Here is a 22,112-nt window from a genome sequence, read left to right as displayed (position 1 = left end):
GGCTGCGCGGCAGAGGGCGGGGGCACGGCCAATGACGCGGCCGGGCGCCCCTGTCATGTGGGGTGAGTATCCCCACCTCTGAGGCCTAGCGGAATCCCTGGTGCCTCTCCCAGGCCCTCAGGCCATGGCGGAGGGCAGCAGAGCCGGCGCCCAGGCAGCTGCGGTGACAGTTGGCGGCGGGGCGAGGCGGCGACCCTCTCATGGTCCCGGCTGCGGGGATGTGAAGGTCTGCGCCGGGGCCGCAGTGGTTCCACAGGCCCCAGTGCCTTACGGAGTCTCCGGGCACAGCAGTGGGGGCCCCTGCAGCTATGGAGGCCGTGGCATACCGGGAGGTATATAAGTTTGAGTATTTAATAAAAGGCGAATGAGGGAAGGGGCGAGTGAAGTAAGGAAGAGCAGAACGTGAGAAGTGGGGAACAAAGGGACAGCGGAAAGAGAGGCAGAGGAAAGAGGAAAACCAGAAAGCAAGGGGGGATATTTAGGGAAGACAGAAAGAGAGCGATTGGAGCGATAGTAGTCTCAGAGGATAGAGAGACACAACAAAGAACAAGTAAATAAAGGCTCACGAGAGCGAGGCCAGCAAGTTCCGGAGCGCATTCCTTTGAAGTCTGATGGGTGGGGACGGGGGGCAGGAGAGCGGCTTCCTTTGAAGTCTGATGCCGAGGCTCAGACAAATGGTGGTATGCGAGCGACTTCCTTTCAAGTCTGATGGGGGGGACGGGGGAGCAAATGGTGAGCGCGCGCCCGGCGCACATGCCCTTGCCATAATCCGCATTCCAAAGCCCCCTTGTTAGGCTTTCCTGAAGCCCCTACATAATTCTCGCCGATGCAATGCACAAGCGCATTACCTCAGCGAGACCTAAAAAGGAGGGGTAAAAGAGGGTTCCCTGGATCATTGATGAAGGGCTCACAAAAAGCAGAACCTTGCCATGTGAGGCAATAATGAAAGTCCAATCCTCTGTTATCCAAGCCTGGCCGCATGGGCATAATTGAGGGTTTATGGAGTTACTTGGACAAATAGATACAGTGAGCCAGCATTAAGGCTTTGAAACATCCTTGCGTTACCTGTTTACTTTTTGACATGCTCCAAAGAGGCGCAGGCCACATCATTATAGGTTAAATACATACTGCCATCCCACAACACCTTTAAAAGTGCAAGTGTAGGAACATAGGTGGTAAGTAGGTCAGACAGGTACGACGGAGCAGTCTCCTGCAGGATCCGGTGACCCACACAAAGTGCCTTGAATATGACTCTTTCCCTTATCGGAAGCCAGTGTATCGCAGCCCGTGCTGCCATAGCAGACGACTTTCTTGGGCGCATAAGGATTAAGCGGGCTGCCGCATTCTGAACTCCCTGAAGTCGGAGCATACATTTGGTAGTCGCACCCAGATAGAGAATGTTGCCATAATCCAGGTGCAACGTCACCAAGGCATGGACCATAGTCTTCCTGGCCGCCGCAGTCAATAGGTCCAATGTTTTCCGCAAGACCTTCAGGACCCCAAAACAGGCGCCTGCCACCCACTTGGTTTGATAGTCAAAGGAAAGGTTGGTGTCCAACCACACTCCCAGATTCTTTGCCTGCGCACAGGGCGTGGGCTTCGTCCCCAGATTCTGGGGCCACCACGCCGAGGACCACACCGTCGGGGTCCTTCCCACCACAAGCACCTCAGTCTTGTTGCCATTCAGCTTCAGGCAGTTCTTTGCCATCCATGCAGCCAGTTCTTGCAGGCATGCAGTGAAGTTGGAGGCAGCTATCTCTGGAGCCTGAGTCAGGGAGACCACCAACTGAGTGTCATCAGCATAGGATACGACCCTGCCCAAAGCTCCAGGGGACCCACTCGGCACTGCACACTGTCTGGAGAGCTCCTAATTGAGCCCGGAGTGGGCCGCTCTACATACCTTGCAGGGAGGCCCCCTCAATTTCTGTTACGCCAGTGCCCTGCGGTAGCCCCTGACTCAGCTTGATGACTCGAGAGTAGTGATCACCCGGTCTCACCTGAAAGCAACGCCCAGACAAGAAAAGATTTTAGCCAACTCGGGGCACTACCCGACACCCCTCCATTCCTCAGACATTGCACCAGTGTATGGTGGGCCACAGTGTCAAAGACGGCACTTTGATCCAGCAGGATCAAAGCCGCCGTTTGACCTGCGTCCACAAATTGCCTGATGGATTCAGTGGCAAATAGCAAGGCTGATTCTGTAGAGTAACGTAACGAGTAACGTGCTCGGAAGCCAGACTGGGTGAGGTGAAGGAGATCAAATTCCCTAATGTGTGCCGTCAGTTCTTCATTCACCACCTTTTCCGCCACCTTAGCAAAGTACGGCAAAAGCGAGATGGGTCGTAGATTGTCTAGTTGGTCTGGACCCATATGCGGTTTCTTTGGGAGCGGAAGGACCACAGCTTCCTTCCAGCAGATAGGTACTATACAAGTCCTAAAGATGTCTCCACCATGTGTCTTATGTAAGGCTCCAGGCACTCCAAACTCCTTCTCAGCCTTTTAGGTGGTGCCGGGTCCCTAGGAGATCCTGACTTTATGCTGCTACAGATTTTAATTAGCTGTTCCGGGAGGGGCATCAGAAAATTCTTCAGGCCCTCTCCCTCCTCAGCATGCTCTTAGTAGCAGCAAGTACTTAGTAGAACTTCTATTCCTGCAAAAATGGAGAAGAAACACTGGCATGAAAGATAACCAAGAACTACAAGAAATGTTTGACAGTAGATCCCAGAACTTAACGAATTTACACAGATCTAAAATTTACACAGATCTAAAATTCAGTAAATTGGTAAAGAAGGTCACGTACCCTTATATGAAAAAGTGTTTTTTTATGACAGACAAAATAATCAAACTGTTCAGGCTGACTTTTAAGGGTGCTCCAGAAAGAAGTTTATAACCTCAGAAACATCATCCTAGGATTCAGAAAGCAATGGGATAGAGGAAGACCTTTCCATCTCAGCATATGACTTGACTTGAGAGTAAAAGAGCAACACAGAGTACATTTTATAGGCCTCGCCTGAAGCAGCACATACATGTCGCTGACCAGGTACTTTGTTTACTTAAAAGGGCTTAGAACCCGCCTATTGCTTAGCACTGGTTGGTTTCATCACCCTTTTAAAACAGTTTTTTTTATGGAAGCATTTTATTGCAATTTTATATGACAACAGTAAAACGTTTGCCTTGCCAGTATAAAAGCCATTGTATCGCTGTAATTTCAAAATCCAGGATTAAGTCAAGATGCATAGTGTCCACATTGCTACAATTTGGCCCTCTAGGATTATCTGTTCAACAGGCCATGGTAGTCTCGCCATTTCGTTTCCAGATTATCTCATACTTGCAGCAACAACCCCATGTCTTGTGAATGGTTTCCTCCAGTTTGCCACACCAATCCATGCCCTGATTAGGGGGCCGTTGGGGAATTCCAGCCATGGGCAATGTCTCTCTTGGATATTAGCATGCCTGCTCAAACCAATATTCTGCCACCCCCCCTCTTCCTCCTAGATCATCAAGTATACCAAGTAGGGCGAGTCTAGGGTCCCTAGCCACAGTGTCCTCTACTACGGCAGACAATACATCAAAAACCGCTTTCCATAATCTTGAATTGATAGACATTGCCAAACAACCTGGAAAGAAATCTCCCAACTAAGTCCCGCACTTATAAAATGTGAGGGAGGCGGGAAGGCATATCTTTTGCAGGTGAAGAGGGGACATGTAGGCCTGATGTAAATGCTTAAACTGTATAAAGCGGAGTCTAGCAGAGATAATCAAAGTTCGATGGACCATACAGGCATCTCTTCAATCTGCCTCATCCAATTTCCCCACATGACCCTACTATCTATCCTTCCAGAGGGGTCAGTGATATAGGTATGACGGAAACCATCTCCCTACTGTATTATCTTATTATATAAACAAATAATGTGTATTTGTTAAAAAAGAATCTGTTTTTTAATCAATATGTCAATGAATTATTTCATGACTCTTTTTATCAAATTTATTAAATTGTACTTTCTGTGCTAATCCAGTGTCTTACTACTATTTATTGTCATTTCTGTTACCTGAACTGGGCCAGTGTTTACGTGTTTGCCTGGGTGTATTACTTTCCACAAATTATTTGCCCTGACCCAGGAACCTTATCCGTATCAGGGGGTCCTTATTTTTCACATATAGGTGTGTGCACTACCAGAGATTTGTAAATTTGGTAAAAACCCCCTTTGCCTAGGTGACCCATGAGAATCTTTTTTTATTGAAGGGCTTATATTCAGGAATTTTTGGAAGGCATCTTGTTATGTATGTAGTCCGCGTCTTAGCTGTTAATAATAGTACAATTGGGAGATGGGCATGTGGAAATCAGATTGGAGCTCCTAAAATGCCTTTATCTGACTGCCACTCCACATGTCGCCAGCCCAGATATTCCAATGATGTGCAATCCCCTAAACCCTTCTTGAGTGGATCCTGCTCCAGCCACCGGCCCACCCACAATGCGGTTTCCTCGGTCAACTTGCGGGTCCTACCCTGCCACCTCAAAGCAGCCCTCCACACTCCAAACACCTCCTGGATAACTGCATGAATGTCAGAAGGAATGGGGGCACTATTGAGGATATGTAGGATGTTATCTATGCCCAGGTTTGCCAATTCACCTTTGTATGCGGGATCGTTCCAAACCTCCTGGCAGCCATTCATTGATAGGGATTAGTTGTGAAGCCCAGTAATATAGAAGCATGTCTGCCGTGGTGAGGCCCCCATCATATATTGCCTGTGTACACTTGATCACAATTAACCTGGAAGGCCGCCAGCACAAACAAACCTGCGGCTCAAATCAGGTCTGTGGAATGCGCAAAGGGTAGTTTTGGAGGGTATATGGGAACTTAGGAAGGATCATCGTTTTATACAAAGGGATTTTGAGGAAGTGTCTCTTTTGACATGGTTAGCCCTCACTTTTTGGCTGTTATTTGATGTGGTTTTGATTGTAGTGCACAGGGTACCTGCCAACCAGGTCCCCTGTGGCAGTGCTTTTTGACCCGTGCCCTACCGGCCTGTCTGCAGCTTCAAAGATACTGCAAATGAAGGTGAAGCTTGTCCTGCAGCCAGAGACTTCCAGAACCTGAGGAAGACTACCTGCCCTGCGGCAAAGACCAAAGACTCCCAAGGACAGCGGATCTGTCTGATGCAGAGGTCTGGCCCGGGACCAGGGTTAAATTCCCGCCTCGGCGTGTCTTGGGCTCAATTTCCTCAGACCTGATAATTCTTGCCTCAGTGCCTATTCTAATCATGGGTCCCACTCTGCAACTCTGGGCAATAGCTTGCTTAATCTCCACAACGGCACCAACAGCGCTGGGATGCCTGTCTCCACCTTGGGGTTGCCCAGGAGTGGACATTTCACAGGGAAAAGCCAGGAAGGGTTCCACAGCGGTATGCGTATAGTGCCAGGAAAACCAATCGGTGTCAGTATACTTAATAAATCATTATTAACATAACATAACGTAAGTGCGCTCTACAAGTACAAATTCATTCATTCATTCTTCTGCCATTCTGCCTCCGTGAGGGGCTCTTCCAGTGCCTCATCCCATTTCTGCTGGAAGCTCAACGATTCCTGCAGGATATCGTCTCTTAAGGCTCTATACAAAAAGGATACCGATCGACCAACCCCCACCCCCCCTGGCCCATTTCCAGCATAGTTTTAAGGACATTGGTAATGGGTGGTACCTGCGGAAAGGTGTGCCATAACTCTCGAGCGACCCTTGCAATTTTGGCATATTGTAAGAACTGTCCCGGTCCTAGGTCAAAAGTAATTTGTTCCTCCTCACGGGTCAGGAAGCAGCCATTTGCATACAGGTCCCCCATCATTAGACAGCACCCCTCTCTCCGGCGGCTGATCGACATAGAGTCCGCTATTGCCGCAAATGGACGTACTGTCCAAAAAGGCGCATCCATTGCATATGGAGCATGTCGGACCACCTTACGTAATGCCTGCTCCCATACAGTTGCCGCATGTCATATTATGTAGGGGTACCCTTCGGGGACCGAAGATCCCATCATTAGTAATGCCACCAGGGATTCCCCACCATAGGTTCCATCCAACAAATTGTTCTCCCCGTTATTGTCGTCATCAAACGATCGAACCACGTATTGTAGTTGGGACGCCATATAATACATGTTTAGGTGTGGGACCTCTAAGCCACCTCCCTCCCATGTCCTCTGCAGGGTCGCTAGACAAACTCTTTGTTGCTTTTTTCCCCACAAGAGCATACCAATGAGGGTGTCCACGGTGATAAAACACGATCTGGCAAGTCCATAAAAAGAGTGTTGGAAGTGGTATAGACAGCGTGGGAGATAAAGAACTTTGACTATTGCTATCCACCCCATAAGTGACAATGGTGGCTCCGCCCAGAAACTCACCAAGCCTGCTATCCCTCAAGGACCCGTCCCATATTGGCACCATACAAAGCGTCCCCTGTGTAGGCCAGGCGGATTCTCAGATATCTTTCCCCTTCTGTGGCCTAAGGGAGGCCAACATTTGGTCGCTCTTCCATGGGAACAGCAGTCATGCTACCAAACGGTGTCACCCTTTACTAAGCAGGGTTAATGCGCAGTCCCGAGATTTCTCCAAATCGCTCTAGTTCATGCAAGAGCAATGGGAGGGATTTTCCCGGCTGTCGCAGATACAATAACGTATCATCTGCATATAACGATATTACATGATTGGTGTAACCCAATTTTATCGCCCAATTATCCATGACTGCCCCTAGGCAGACTGCTAGTGGTTCCAAGGCAATCACAAAAAGTAGAGTCAAAGTAGAGTCAAAGCGGGCATCCCTACCTCGTTTCTTTGCGCATTATTATCTGTCTAGACACAGTCCAATCCACACTCTGGCCGTTGGGATCGCGTAAAGCAGTTGTGCCCATTTAAGGTATTGCTCCCCAACCCTACGTTCTTCAGAACCTGACACATTTAAGGCCATTCCAACAAGTCGAATGCCTGCTCAATATCAAGAGATACTGCCACATTATCTGAGTCCGCGAGGCAGGGGGCATGACATACATGTGAGAACAGTCATAGATTATAGGTAGGATTCCGCCCTGGAATAAACCCCGCCTGGTCTGTATGAATCCAGCGTCTCAGACAGGGAAGGAGACGGTTAGCCATAATACCACTCAGTATCTTGGCATCTATATTCAGTAGGGAAAGGGGCCTATAGGAGCCTGGCCATAGCCACCAGAGCCTCCCTCAGAGTAGGTGGGCAAAGGCCCTTTTGCAACGCCTCATTAAAAAGAGCAAGCAGTCCATCCACTTAGAGCGGTGCAAAGCTCTTGACTTTTTTCTGCTGGGAGCCAATCTGATCCCAGGCTTTTCGCCAGCTTAAGTCGCCCGATAACCCCAAGAATTTATTCTCTAGTGATTGGGATCCCATCTCCTCCCGCTCGTCATCAGTGATTAAGGGCAACTGCACTGCGCCCAGATAGCCTGCTATGTGTCCCAGCCCCAAGTCTACCCGGTTAGTGTAGACTTTTGCCAAATGCTTCGCTAAGGTGTCTGCTATGGTCTGCTGGGGGTAGTACAATGTTCCATCCTTACTTCGTATCTGTAGCACAGGAGTCACTCAAGCCTCCTGCCAGAGCAGATGCGCCGGCAAGGCTCCAGTTCTAACCCCCTCCCTGTAAAGTCTCTGTCGATTATGTCGTATATACGTATTTCTCCAGTCTACGGATGCCCGTCATTAATGCTTCTTTAGCGTCAGTCCACTCTTAGTTTCTGGGGGTCAGAGCCGAGTTCGGCTTGTAGTTTTCCTAGTTTGGAGTCATGTAAAATAACATCACTTTCCAGTTGGGTCTACACACCATAAGCAGTTTTTATACATACTGCTCTGACAACCACCTTCATCGCTTCTCATTCAGTGGCCCGGCTAGAGGCTGTCTCCCAGTTTTTTTCTAAAGTAATTACTCCGTTCTACTGCTACTGTGGCCAAGAAAGGGGTATCGGTTAACGCCTCACTCCTCAGACGCCACAAAGGAATTTGTGGGCTGACTCTGTTAGTCCCCAACTCTAACAAGACCGGGGAATGGTCCAACAGGTATCGTGTCTGGTACGTTACTTTCCCAACCTGGGGACCCAGTTCGAATGACAAGAACCAATAATCAAATCTACTTGAAGTACCCGTAGCAGGGGTATAGCAGGATAACTGCCTTTTTAGGGGGAAACGCTCTCACCAGATATCTCGGACTTGGAGGCCCTTTAGCATGCACTGGAGAGCCAATGCCATCCTGTGTTTCGTGTCCATTTTGGGGGGCTCTCAATCCAGCCCACCGTCCAGCACACAGTTAAAATCCCCAGTGAACAAAACCAGATCCCCAATGTACCTAGAGGCTGCCTCTAAGAGATCACTAATAAAGGTGGGTCTGTCAACATTCATGGCATATACGTTTATTAGACAGATTTCGGTGCCATCAAGTCTGCCATGCAACATAACATATCGGCCATCCATATCGATCACATGATGTAAGTGTTGGAACGGGACTCCCGGTGCCGCCCATATAACTGCGCCCCTTGCAAACCCAGAATAAGAGGTGGCATATATCTGCCCTCCCCACCGTTTCTTAAAACATTTTATAGAGTCACCCCAGACATGAGTTTCCTGAAGGCATGCCACCGACACCTTATACCTCTTCAGGTAAGCAAATATTCGTCTACGTTCATCAAATGTAGCAATACCGCGTACATTCCAAGTAAGTAATTTAGTCATGGTGGGAGCCATTGCATTCTTCCCCCGACGTCTCCAGACGTCGGGGGAAGAGACCCACCCATCTGGCAAGCCAACACACAAAATCCCCAGGTCATACAACCTTAGGTCGTTTACACAGCATTTCACATGAAGGAAGATCCAATCCCAAACCCAACCCCAACCCCAACTTTTAACTTCCCCAACAACCCCCACCCCTTGGGCATTATCTCACTCCACTCCCTGGCAAACCCACGCACAGTGAGGGCATGTAGACAACGCCCCATTACCCTTAATGAACACCACACAATCAAAAGAATACATCTATAAAAACTGCAGTACAGTCATGTGAGTGCCCACCCCATTTCATAGAAGTGAATGGCACGCTGCCGAGGTGTGACGTCTAACCTCCTACTCCATCTGCAGGAACCATTCACTTAGGGGGGGCATGCCCCCATCAGCGTAAGCATTGCATACAAAGAAAAGGTCCATATAACAGTATATTCCCTGTGCCTCACACCACAGACTCCCCATATTAGGCTGATCTTACCGAGGAGGAGTGTCCATCAAAAATAAGAGCAATTGACCCAGGTGAGAGACAAGTTCAGGTATCAGAATCCTCATTGGTATCCGTGTTCGACGGGCGCCCCGGTGACGAGGCCGCTTGTGGCCGGTACCACCTCCAAGGTACGTAGAGTTCCATCCAGGCAAACTGTGATTCTACCAGGACTGCAACTCCCACTAATACCCTGAGACAATTCCTGTCATCTTCTAGACCGATCACGAGGACCGTTCTTGCTGGGCGTAAGCGTGGAGAGAACTAGACAGGGTCCCGGAGAGCTATTTGCATCCAACCTTTCAGCTGCTTCTCTGGGAGTGAAGAAAAACGGAGCCTTTCCATTGTGTTCTACCCGCAGCTTGGCCGGGGAACAAAAACTGTATTTAAAATTTAAATCAGGTAGACGTCTCTTCGCAGCCAAAAAAGAGCGTCTTTTTTCTTGTACAGGTATGGTATAGTCAGGATATATCGCAATTTGATATCCCTGAAAAAGAAGTGGTCTCGTTGTGCACGCTAGTTAAAATAGGAGATCTCTGTCCCGGAAATTAAGGAAACGGGCTGTAGTGGCTCTGGGAGGCACTCATGGTTTTGGAGGAGGCACGAGAGCCCTATGCGCTCTCTCTATTGTAAAGAACTTTGACAGCCCTCGGGGGGGGGGGGGGGGGGAGGGGGTCGAGGGCGGGGGCCCGCTCTCTCTAGCAACCACTTCTCGAGGAACAGCACCACTGATGGTCCTTTCGCCTTTTCAGAAAAAACAATGAAGTGGAGATTATTGTGCTGGGATCGTCCCTCCGCGTCCTCAGCCCGGTCATCTAAAGTCACTAATTTTTGCCGGACGGTTGTCAACTGTGGTGGTGATCTGAGATTTTCCGTAGGTCACAACGGAGTAGGTTGAAATCCATGGCGACCCCTTTAATTTAGTTTTTCAAGTCACCACTAGTATCATGGATAGCTGTAAGTATCTCTGCGATATACAGAGGTCTATCCGCCGTCAACAATGGAATCGCTGCCTTCGCAGGCTTCGGCAGCGCCGCAGTCTCCTTATCAACATGCAGCGGCTGTGCGTAGTTGGAGATTTTGTTTGCTTGGACCGTCTTGCCTACTTTATCCTTTGCCATCATGCAGGTAAGGGTATAGCTCAAAAAATCAAGAGGCACGGGTCCAGTGTCCACTCCTGTGGTACGGTTATATGACGCACTGCAGGACCACCAGCTATACCCTGGTTTCTTATTACACTGTGAGGGACGCTCCTGTCGCCACACCTCCGTGCAGCCTAATCGAGGTAGAGCAGTAGCTGGAAGTACCCCCCAGTACAGTATGGGGAGTAGAGGCAAGGTCCCAACAACAGAAGCCCCGTCGCAGGAGTAGGAGCTGAAGCACCAGCAGCCCCCGCAGAAGTCCAGGCAAAGGCAGTCCAGCCCCGGTGATCCACACTGTCAAATTATTCCATGCCAAAGCAGCACAGTGAATCAGATGGAGTAAGTTTAAACGCAGAGCCTACAGGCCCCAAATCAACAGTAGCAGCCCTTTAGCAGCCCCCCACTATCTAGAAGTGACTCTGGTCCGGATCCTAAGGCCTGGACCCCCCAACACAGCCGCTATGCTGGGCAATCAGGCCAAGGGCATCCAAACACTGAGCCAGTTTTATCTGCGGGGCCCCAGCACAGGTCGCCCCAGTTCGTCCGACATTCCCCGCTACAATATGTGGTGGGTGGTCAGCCCCTCAGAGCAGCAGGGGCAACGGGCCGGTCGTCCCCTCCCCCATACCTCCCCCGGTCGAGGACGGAGCACCGCCAGTTCAGGCCAGGCCCTTGGCGCTGAGTTCGCCACCACTCACCTGGACACCTTCAATACGGGTCGGGCCTCCGGCGCTGAGCTCGCTGCCACCTGCCGGAACACCACCAGTACGGGCTGGCCGCTGGTGCTAAGCCCGCCACCACTCACTGGAACACCTCCAGCATAGGTTGGGCCTCCGGTGCAAAGTTCGTCACCACTCACTGGCCCATGCGCTCCTCCCCGCAGCCACCAGGCCCTCGTTGCTGGACACCCGCGGTATCCCCTCGGCACTGCAGCGCGGCAGCCCCAGCAGGATCAGCTCGCAGCCTCCAACAGTCGGCGCCGCCCTCATGCGCCACAGCAAGACGGACGAAAAAATGGCGGGAGGGTCCAACACGCCACTCGGGAACCGGGCCGGGTGAGTAGAGATCCTAAAAGCCGATGGGGGCACACAGGGTCTTGGTGTACTTAAAACAGATTTAGTCTACACCAGGATGTTTATCGAATGGTTGGATGAGGGTAGCTCTTCGCCAGCATGTCTACTCTGCCAAACCCCCTCACGACCTTAACTTACCTCCACTGTCGCTGGTCTCTCGCCTTCAGCCTGTTTGTCAAACCAAGTTTCTCCATTAAAAAGCATTGGGCACCTGATGCTGTATTCACACCCTGCACCTGGGCGCCCCTGTGCTGCTGGTGGTGTATGTTTGGTTCTTCCCTTTGGCCCCCCCCCACCCCATGCTTGCTCTAACCTCACAGTTTGGCCCCTGCAACTGATCTACTTACCTGCAAGCAGTGCGGATTCAAGCCCCCTCTTCTCTATTGAAACGCATTGAACCTACCTCTGAATTTGATTTCAGCACCCAGCCGCCCCTGTGCCGTTGGTGGTTCAGACTTTGTGATTTCTTGACCCTTGCCCTCTGCTGTTCTTAAACCCCCAAGATTAGAACTGTAAGATGTGTACTTAGAAATTGCATTGTCGTTTTCCTCCATAGGATAAGATTGAACTGTTACAAACTGAAAGAATTTTTCCTGAAAATGTACTCACCTTTTTGTAAAGATCTTGGTCTTAAAATAAAACTAAAACAAAGATTATTTTTATGAAATTGGTGTGGATCTCTTTTTTGAGGCATGTGTCAGTTATTGGTCCATGTGTGTCCAATAAATGTCTTACCCTCCTCTGTGTTAGGCCTGAGGGAGCTGCCCATGCTACAATTAATAGAGCACTTTGGCTTTACATTGAGCTCTGTACACTTCTGGGGAATCTCTCGACGGTAGTCGTATACCATGTATATCATGGACGCTAGTGGTATACCATTTACAGAGCCAACTTCCTACTGGGGTTACACCAGCCACAACGTGGAGGGGACAGGAGGGGGTTGACGGCCTGTAAGCACATGCACTCTTGTGAACAAAGTAGTTCTGAGAGCAGTTGTAGGACACTGGGAAAGAAAGCTTAACTTTCAAGATGCTCCGGGTAGGAACTAACGCAATTAGAGGAAATTAAACTGCACACCTATTCTTCCTTGTTTTGTCTGCCGGTTCCTCCCCCCTCCCCTCTCTAAAATGGGGGTCTAAACTGTGGGCTGTCATCTGCTGCTAGCAGCAGAGGCTGAGGTTTGCATTACAAAGTCGGCGGGCCTTTGAAGCTTCCCTCTCGAGCACTGTGCCCATTCGGGGGGCGAAGGTGTAATCCCCTCTGCCTAGGATGGCCTTTGTTTCTGGTCCCAGAAAGCGGGGACTCTTGACCTAGGTGTCCAGAAACATGTCTGGTGGTGGCAGACTCCCAACAGCCAGTCTTTGACCACACCAGGGTCGGTAGGTTGTCAGCGGGCACCTCTGGGGTGCCCTCTGAGTAAGTTTCAATAAATCCCCCACTGGCATCAGTGTGATTTTATTGGGAGGAGTAGTTTGGTACCAAACACTCCTGTTTTCAGAGGAGCCTTTATCGTGCTGTGGAACTCGAATTATTAAATATTATTGGGGCATATCTGTGTATGCAAATATGCCCACACCTGTGATGCAGTGCACCCTACATTAGGGCTGTAAGGCCTGCTAGAGGGGTGACTTACCTATACAGTAGGCAGTGCTAGTTGGCATGGCAACAGGAAGTGTGCCATGTCAACTTTGTTGTTTTTTCTGTACCAGGCCATGCATGCTGCAGTGGCAATCTGTATGGCCTGGGTGAGGTGACCCTCTTCAGTCCTAGTGCCCTTGCTACCCAAGTACTATTTACTAGGAACTTACAGAGGAGATTGCGGGAGATCGACTGAACCGGCATCTGGACTTTGTTGCCTGTCCCTTGCCCTACATGCACAGAGCACTTTATTCCAGGCCCTTGGAGGCGGAGTGACGCCATAAAAGCCTGAACACGGTCCCACAGCACGGGAGAGCGTGGGAAGTCGACTGAACTGGCATCTGAACTTTATTGCCTGTCCCTTGACCTACACAAATAGAGTACTTTATTCCAGGCCCCTGGAGGCAGAGTGACGCCGTAAAAGCCTCATCGCGGTCCTGTCATAGGGCGGATAAGATAATAAGGCTCCATCTGTGGCGGTGAGTTCTTCCTGCAAGTGAACTTTTTGCCCACTCGTATATACGACTGTCTTAAGCCTGAGACTTTCTATTAACTGGTTAGAACATTAGAACATCTTGTGGAGGGCAACCAAAATACATTGGTATTGGTATTAACGCTGTATAGGTAATTGTGTGAACAACCGCCTTAAAGCCCTGGGAATATATCATGCATCGTTAAAGACTGATTGAGACATATAAAGAAGTTAGAGCCTATAATCAGCTTTGCCTGTATAGTAACAGTTAGCCATAATGGGAAAGAGGAAAGCAATGCCCCAGGCTAAAGTTCAGCCCAAGGTGGGGGAGGCCCTCGCTTGACTCTGCTGAATTATCTAATGGGGGCAATCGAATCTGTCCATGGACCCGGACAAAACAGGTCTCACCCAAGGGTTAAACACAGGGATGGCTGCTTAAGGCAAATGCGCCCATCCACTAGAAGTACAAAGTAGACAGCTGAACTCAAAAGGTTGCATACTGAATGCATCTGAGCACATTTCAGTGAGTGACCAGGAGAGTGACTCCAAACTGCCCACGAAGCGCCCAAGAAATCCAGACACCCTCTCAGACCCAATTGAGCATGTAACATTAGAGCCTAAGGGTTTACGCACTAAACTATGCAAAAAGCCACCAAAAAAGGGTAAATCCCAACCAACTCATAAATTGAGTAGTAAGGAAAAATCTCTACCTAGTAAGAATTCTTAAATGCAGGGCGATTTTTCTAAGCTAAACACTAAATTAGATACATTATACGATTACCCTTATAAACACCTTAACCAACTTAACTAGAAGAGTTGTTGTCTTGGAAGAGATGCTAACGAGTTACATGTACAATTGTCAGATAACTGTCAATAAACCAGCCAATCTAAATAATGTCAGTCCGGTTCACTTGTAGAGCAGTAGTCAGACACGTACTCATTCTACTAGTATAGCAACTTAAAATCCGACAAATTCTATAGGGGTTCCACATAATAGGGACCAACATGCATCAATGTTAAAACCTCCTACTCCCTACCCCTCACTACCATCAGCACCTGGCAGGCCTGTAAGCACTTACTCCCCACCTGATAACATCACAGTGCCTCCCTCCGGCTGAGTGTAATACTCGGGGAGCTTATATTTGTGCCGATTTATGTGCTAAGAATTCACTTATGCTTCCAAATAGAAACGAGCCCGAATTCACTTTTTTGGATCTACCACCAGCAGCTACCCTGTATACGGTAGTGATAGCCAACGTACCTAGGCTACCTCTTGGGGCGTTCGAGTCTTGGGACACATTAAGAAATAAGTCTCTTTTTTGGCTGGGATCAAAAACCGGTTTAACAGAGGTGCTTTTCGCCGAATTCAATATGGGCAGAAGAGTGAGTTGGGTAGGCAGAGGACGCAAGCACCTTTATGGAGATTGTGTGGTGTTGAGTTTTAGAACACCACAGTTAGCGCAAATGTTCCTAAGTAGAGCAGGGAAATATTGTATCTCAGTGCACTGTATTAACTTAGTCCTTTTGGCCTACCAGCCTATAAACAACAATTATACTAGGATAGCTAGCAGGCCTAATAAAGCTCATCCCTGCCCCTTATATAATGTTCCAGTTCATAACCGTTTTGAGTTGATCCCAGCCTTAGAGGAAGTTGATTGACTGTCACCAGTAGGTTTGAGGTCATTGGAGAAAAGGGACAAACACATATATCTACCCAAGTGACACACCCAGGTACTCAGACTTCAGTAATTCTCAGTATATCATCCAACAAACCATCTATATTACCCAATTCTCTATTGCCTACCTGCATGGTCCCCTGAGATTCCATCATTGATTGATGAAACTGACAAATAAGGATAATTCTTTACCACCAGTCATTTTAGATACTACTAGCCTAACTTCCGTTGGCGCCAAGGCTGAGAAGTTTAAAGTACCAAATAGGAAAGGTTCCTTTCATTTATTGTTCTGAAATGTTGCAAGCTTAAAATCAAAGATAGATAATCTGTTATGGTTGGACTTTGTTGGGAAGTTAGATATAATTAGTCTGCAGGAAACTTGCGTGGAGGAGCCTATCCACATCAATGGCTATAAAATCTATCACACGGTAGCAGTGGCATCGATCCATGGGCGATCAAACTGTGTGAACGCCACTAAAATTGCATTGGTAGTTACAGATAGATATTTCCAAATCATTTCTATCGACATTGATAAGCCACTTTGTATTGGCTTATTGAACTTTTATAGCACTGTGTCTCATGATCTGCTTGAGGGGGTACTAAGGAAAATAAGTAACCACCTAATTAGCTTGCAGTCCACTAAAACAAAGGATGTACTTATTATTGGGGAGGGGACTTTAATTCCGCTCTGTGTCAATATGCTGAAGGGAACGTTTGTGGAATCTCGATGGATGAAGCTATCGGTTTTACACATTTCCCACATACAATCTATAGGGATCTTTTAAATGGGATAATTTTTAAAGTTGATCTAGAGTTTGTAAATAATCTATGTTCTCCTCCTATTCCATTCGGCCCTACTTTTAACCGTCATGGTAAGTCTTCTACTATTGATTATATTTTGATGTCAAATAGATACTCTTCTAGAGCTCAGGACTTATGTACCCACATGAATCGCATGAGTGACCACTTTCTACTAAGTGTAGTTTTATCAATGCAGAGCAACACAATAAATAGACGGGTTAGCTCAACTCATATTGTTGACAAAATATCACTGAGTAGGCTAAATGGATACTCGATCCACTGGTCCAAAGTGGACCCTCCAGTTTTTAATAAAGGCTCTGGTTAATTATGAAACTGCCTTTCTTGCTTGTCTTGATGTGACAGCCTCTCATAAAGATATTATAGAAATGTTTCCATTATATCTGGCAGTATTAAAAAAGCCCTTTTTGTGAACAGTAAAAAAATAACTTTCAATAAAGAAAAAGGGTGGTTTGACTCTAAATGTACCAAGGCCTATTCTAAACTTAAGCACGTCCTATATAAAAATGTTAAAAATAGTGAAGAAATTAAAGAGACTAGAAGAGAATATAGGCATGCCTTGAAAGAAAGAAAACATGCTCTAAAAGAAGAAGCTTGGTCCGCCTTACATGTAGCCTCAGTAACCAGGGATAACTCAGCCTTTTGGAAGGCTGTAAATGCCCCTTTTCTGGTTAACAGTGATATCCTGACAATTGAGACAGCTATCAGCGAGGCTGATTGGGTTAAACATATTTCTAAATTGTATAATACACCACTGGACTGGGAGAAGTTGATGCACTTGTCACCTCAGACTCACTACCCAGGAGCCATTAAATTGACTTCATTTTGACCCTGCCGAGGTTAATGAGGCCTTTTATGACAAGCTTGGGAGGGAAAGCGTCCGGCCTGATGGCATTCCTGTAGATCTTTTTAAATCTAATATTTTACTTTAGGGACCACTTTTAACGCAGGTAAATAACGCTAGCTGCTCTATTGGCTTCTTACTGACTTGGTCAGAATCGATTTTAGTTCCCATTTTTAAAAAAGGTGATAGAGAGAACCCCATGTGTTACAGACCTATCTCACTGTTGGACTCGACGGTCAAAGTTGTGGGTCGAGTCATTTTATATAGACTACAGGATTGAACCGACGAGAACTCGATGGTTTCTGAGATCCAATTTGACTTTCACAAAGGTCTGGGCAGTGTGAAACAAGTCCCCAACTTACATATTCTTTTGGGCAAGTACACTAATGCAAAAAGGGGCAGGTTTTATTTGGTGTTCGTTGATCTAACCGCAGCCTTTGACTGTGTTATTCATGACCAGTTATGTTAGAATTTAAAGGAAATGGGGGTGGATAATTCGCTAATTGACGTTTAAGGCAACTCTATATGGGACGAAGGCAGGAGTTTGATACGGGGATGGAGGGGAATGCACATCGTCATTTAGTATAAAGAGAGGAGTGAGACAAGGTTGCGTCCTGACACCTTTTCTCTTCACCTTGTACATAAACGACTTGGGACAGGTATTGGCGAATGAGTGCCAGGACCTCCCGATAATGGACAAACTCCCCATACCGGCCCTCTTGTATGCGGATAACGCAGTCCTTATGGTGCGTACTCCTTTGGGTCTCCAAAGGGTAGTGTCAAGCTTTTCTTCATTTATGTCCAATTTGGGACTCGCTGTTATTTCCTCAAAAACATTTATTATTAAAGTTGGAGCAGGTAGTAATAAGAGCAGAGATATCTATATTAACGATAAAAGGATTGAATGCTCTAAAAGCTTTTCTTATTTAGGGATTTTGTTTAACCGACTCGGGACTCGGACCCATGCCGTCAGAGCCAGGAGATTATTTATGAAGGTAAGGGCAGCCCTATCTAACTTCAGCAGATAATTGGGCAAACGCCCACCGGAAGAACTGCCTGTCAATCGCCACTTATGGCGCTGGAATTTGGGGTCATGTTGACATTAATTCTCTACAGATTGTTGAGAATACCTTCTTCAGATTCCTGCTGGCAGTCCTGACAGCACTTCCTTCCATATTTGCCATGCAGAATTAGGCATTCCATATATATCGGACATCATCAAATTCCAGCCAGTCCTATTGTGGCATAGGATCTGGACGACAGAGAAAACATTACTTAATCGGAAAATCCTTTTTTTATTTATTCTTTTTATTAAGAGAAGCAACATAGGATACAAAAAATACAATCAAAACAGTTGCAGTGCAAAGCAGTCATCAGTACTTACCAACAGCCGCAGTGTACTTTACAAAAACATATCATGGCACAGGGTCTACAGTGCAAAGTACATGTATCATTTTGCCATATTATTTGATCATTAAATGTCCTCATTGTCAACCACCAAAGATGAAGGGACGCTGACTGGTGTACATAGCAGACCTCTACTCTCATTCCTGGGGCCCCAGATTTTTGTCCATTTATGCAAGCAACCTCTACTCTCATAGACAGCCCTCTTCGCTTGCATACACCAATCCATATCTGACTCCCAGGCAGTATATCTGGGCTGGACGCCTCCCTTCCATGTTCTAGCTATATTGCGCTTTTAATCGTCAAATCTTGAACGATAGTTGTAGATTACAAGGAGCTGCGCATATCAGGTAGTTAAATTATATAAAAACGTTTACATCTAACCTTGACCACCCAGAATATTATAGTGGCCCTTACACCTTAAGTGCAGTAGCCAGGAAAGATCTTAAGAGTAATTGTTTGTGTCTACTGGAAACACATTGAATTGCCGCCGAAATGGGAAAATCAACTGTACAGCACATCAACTTATGCTGACCACACACAATATCCAGCCATACCTAAGGAACATCGAAGCTGACTATGACAGATTCCTGTTAGATTGGGTATTATACATAGAACAATCAGTTTTCCTGATTTGAACGATTAGTCAACACCGATGTGTAAATGTCCATGTGATGATATATCCCAAAAGTCAAGTTTAGTAACAATGGGATAAACCAGTATCCCTCAGAACCTGGGCAATCGTATGCAAAAATAACAGTTGGTTCTGTCGGGTGAGTATTATTTCTTTAAGCAATTGAACCAATCATGAGTCTATTCATAGAAAAAACAATTAGTCATAAGCAACACACACATATACCATATGAGGTATTTAAGAGTCTTTATAAGTTGCATCATTTATAAATACCCAAATCACATTTGCAGGGCTGACGAGGTGACATTTGGTGCTCAGTGATATAGTGATAGTGCGTAATATATACAGAGTGACTGGGGGAGGGGGGGGTTTCAAGGATATGAAAGGCCAGAAAAGCAAATATTTTAAGTAGATCTGCGGACTGAATAAATAAGTCTCATCGCAGAGTCTTTCAACTGGTCCAAGGGATATTTGTTGATGTTTCAACCGAGGGTCTGCACAACTGTGAAGTCAGTGCGGGTCTTCATCAGGATGGGGACAGAGAAATGCAAGCCTGTACGTATTAAGGTGTAATGATCAGGTATGTGTGATAGTTATTCATGTGGTGCTACAATTAAATTAGTGTTACACACGGTGATAAAGACTCACCTAGGAAAGCCCAATCGGGCTTGCAGGGTGTAGCACCATATATTTCTCTTTATTTAATTATGGCTGGTGTCCTAGTGCGAGAAGTCTCCTCTACAGTGTAAATCCTCCTTTGTCAGGCTTTCTAGACATGGTTAAAAGGAAATGGGTGTGGAAATTAAGATCTATTCCATTAATCATGTTGCTATCATTAGTAGACCCAAATGCCTATTAGGAAAACTCACCCAAATTCGTTCAATTGGTGAGATCGCACTTCATGAGTATGGCGCATTCAAACACGGCTCTGCGGACAAAGAGGAATTTAATTAGCCTCCTCCGATCCGATCTCTTAAAAACGGGCAAAGTTACAGTCTCTCATCTCCCCCATAGATCGTTCACCTTTTGGTACTTGTTCCGGTTAATTGGAAGCAAGATGGGGCATACGTCCTGTCTTGCCGGTTCGTCTCTACTGGTAAATCGATCACAGGTTTGCTTAATGAACCCGTTGGTGCCAGCTAGACGTTCGCATGGACGTCTCCGCGAGGCAAAAGCGTCAGGAGGTGGTTGCTAGGCAACGGGCTGAGTGTCGCCCATATCTACGTCATGCGCTTGGGGGCAGGTCTGGTTGCTAAGCTATTTTTAAATTTAGGAAAACTATTTTGATGTGAGCCCGTTAAGTGTATGGCATGGAATGGACTGCTGATCATGCAAATAACTGATTTGTGAAATTTGTATACTCTGTATTTTAAAATTTGTGGGTTTGATAATCATGTTGTATGCTCTTTATCTGCTTTTATGATTTTCTTATTCAAGAATTTGAATAAAGCTTTATTGAATGGAATACAGGGGGTAGAAGGGCCATTTGTGGAACAGTTTTAGGGACAAAGCACCGTCACAGGGGACCTAGTTGGCAGGGACCCTAAGCACCACAATCGAAACCACATCATTTTCCAGCCAAAAAGTGAGGGGCTAACCATGTCAAAAGAGGCACATTCCCATAGCCCTCCTCCCCGTTTGTCCAACTTTGTTGTTTTCACCCACTCCACTCCCGTGCTACATTGTTGCTTCCATCCCCCACCCTAACATCCTGTGTTACGTTGGCCATCTCATAGTCCTATCTCGAGCTCCACAGACGGCTTTAAATCACAATGAGTTCACTGTCATAAAACGTAGCCAGCCTCGTAATGCAAGATCACAGTACAGAGGAAAGAAAGAGTAAAAGGAACAAATCCCCAAAAGTAATTTTCACTGTAAACATTGTATTCTTTTGTTACCAATTATATAATCAAGGATCATAGCTTCAAATTCTTTGTTGCATTATCATCTTTTGTCTTCTTTTTCTCTCACTTTCCTTCTGACTGGAACATTTATGTCCTCTCTTTTTCTCTCCTCTGCACTATCTGATGCAGGCTGAGGCTTGCAAGTCTGTTGCCTATGCCATGAAGAAGTGCCCTAATGGGATGTACTCCGAGATCAAATATGATGGTGAGCGTGTCCAGGTGCACAAGAATGGCGACCACTTCAGCTACTTTAGCCGCAGCTTAAAGCCTGTGCTCCCTCATAAGGTATATGCAGGTTCCTTCTTTTTGGGGACAAGGCCTGAAGATTGTTGTCTTTCCACTGAATGAAACTTTTTTTCCCTTAGAACTATCCATATTGATCATCATGACCCCATAGAACCATTTGCATCTAATTGAATTCTAATTGCTTAGCAAATACATGGTTGAATACTGTACATCCTCTACTTTCTCAGTATGTGGACTTAAAGTTACAATTTGACGAGAACGTTTGGAAACTAAGCCAAAGAGCGAACTAAAGGGAGGGATATCAAACTTTGTGAACATGCTTTTTTGTATGTTTTATTTGTGATTTTGAGCTTACACACCATTTTCTTTACCTAGGTAGCACACTTCAAAAACTTCATCCCCAAAGCTTTCCCTGGTGGTAATAGCATTATCCTGGATTCTGAAGTTCTTTTGATTGATACGAACACTGGAAAACCTCTGCCGTTTGGGACATTAGGCGTACACAAGGTAATGTAGGGGCTGAAAAAAAACTGCATTTCGGTTATGTAGTTATAAAGGTGTTAGCATATTTCCCCCCCAAAAAAGGCAAGGAATGCCCCACCCCCTTATTGTACGCAAAATAGGAGATCATGCTTTATTGTGAGCTCTCTCTGTTTTTAAACTGGTGAATGCCCCTTAACCTCCTGCTCACTCAATAAACAGCTTGCTGCCATAAATAGTGTTCTCTTCACTATACCTTCTTGGGAACAGAAGGAAACCACACTTGTACTAAAGTAGAAAATCTTTCGTTTTTGTAAATCTCTAAAATCGTCACAGCTTGTCCGCTCTGCATCAGAAGAAGTTTTCACTTCTTGGATTTATTAAGGTGTTGAGGTATGATTCGATACATCAATGTAACAATACTGCTATCACTTTTTATTATAGCTAACCATTTTTAAAATGCTCAAATCCTTTCTATTCATCAACACATCAAGCTAGCTCCTAATTTTTTAACTC

The 22,112-nt window shown here is 46.5% G+C and overlaps 1 protein-coding gene across 2 annotated transcripts in view; it reads left to right on the top strand.

The window, feature by feature from the left end:
• LIG3 (DNA ligase 3) overlaps positions 1–22,112 on the top strand; it is a 254,312-nt gene that overhangs the window by 44,218 nt on the left and 187,982 nt on the right. For both annotated transcript variants that reach the window (XM_086954719.1, XM_086954721.1), the window contains exons 9-10: positions 21,000–21,155; positions 21,492–21,623. In XM_086954719.1, the coding sequence (XP_086810845.1) occupies positions 21,000–21,155; positions 21,492–21,623 (288 nt within the window). The remainder of the gene's footprint in view (positions 1–20,999; positions 21,156–21,491; positions 21,624–22,112) is intronic.

The sequence above is a fragment of the Lissotriton vulgaris genome, chromosome 2_1, assembly GCF_964263255.1.
Source record: "Lissotriton vulgaris chromosome 2_1, aLisVul1.2, whole genome shotgun sequence".
NCBI classification, from domain to species: Eukaryota; Metazoa; Chordata; class Amphibia; order Caudata; family Salamandridae; genus Lissotriton; species Lissotriton vulgaris.
Note: the sequence above shows the minus strand (reverse complement) of the source record. Positions and strands in the feature narration are given on the sequence as shown.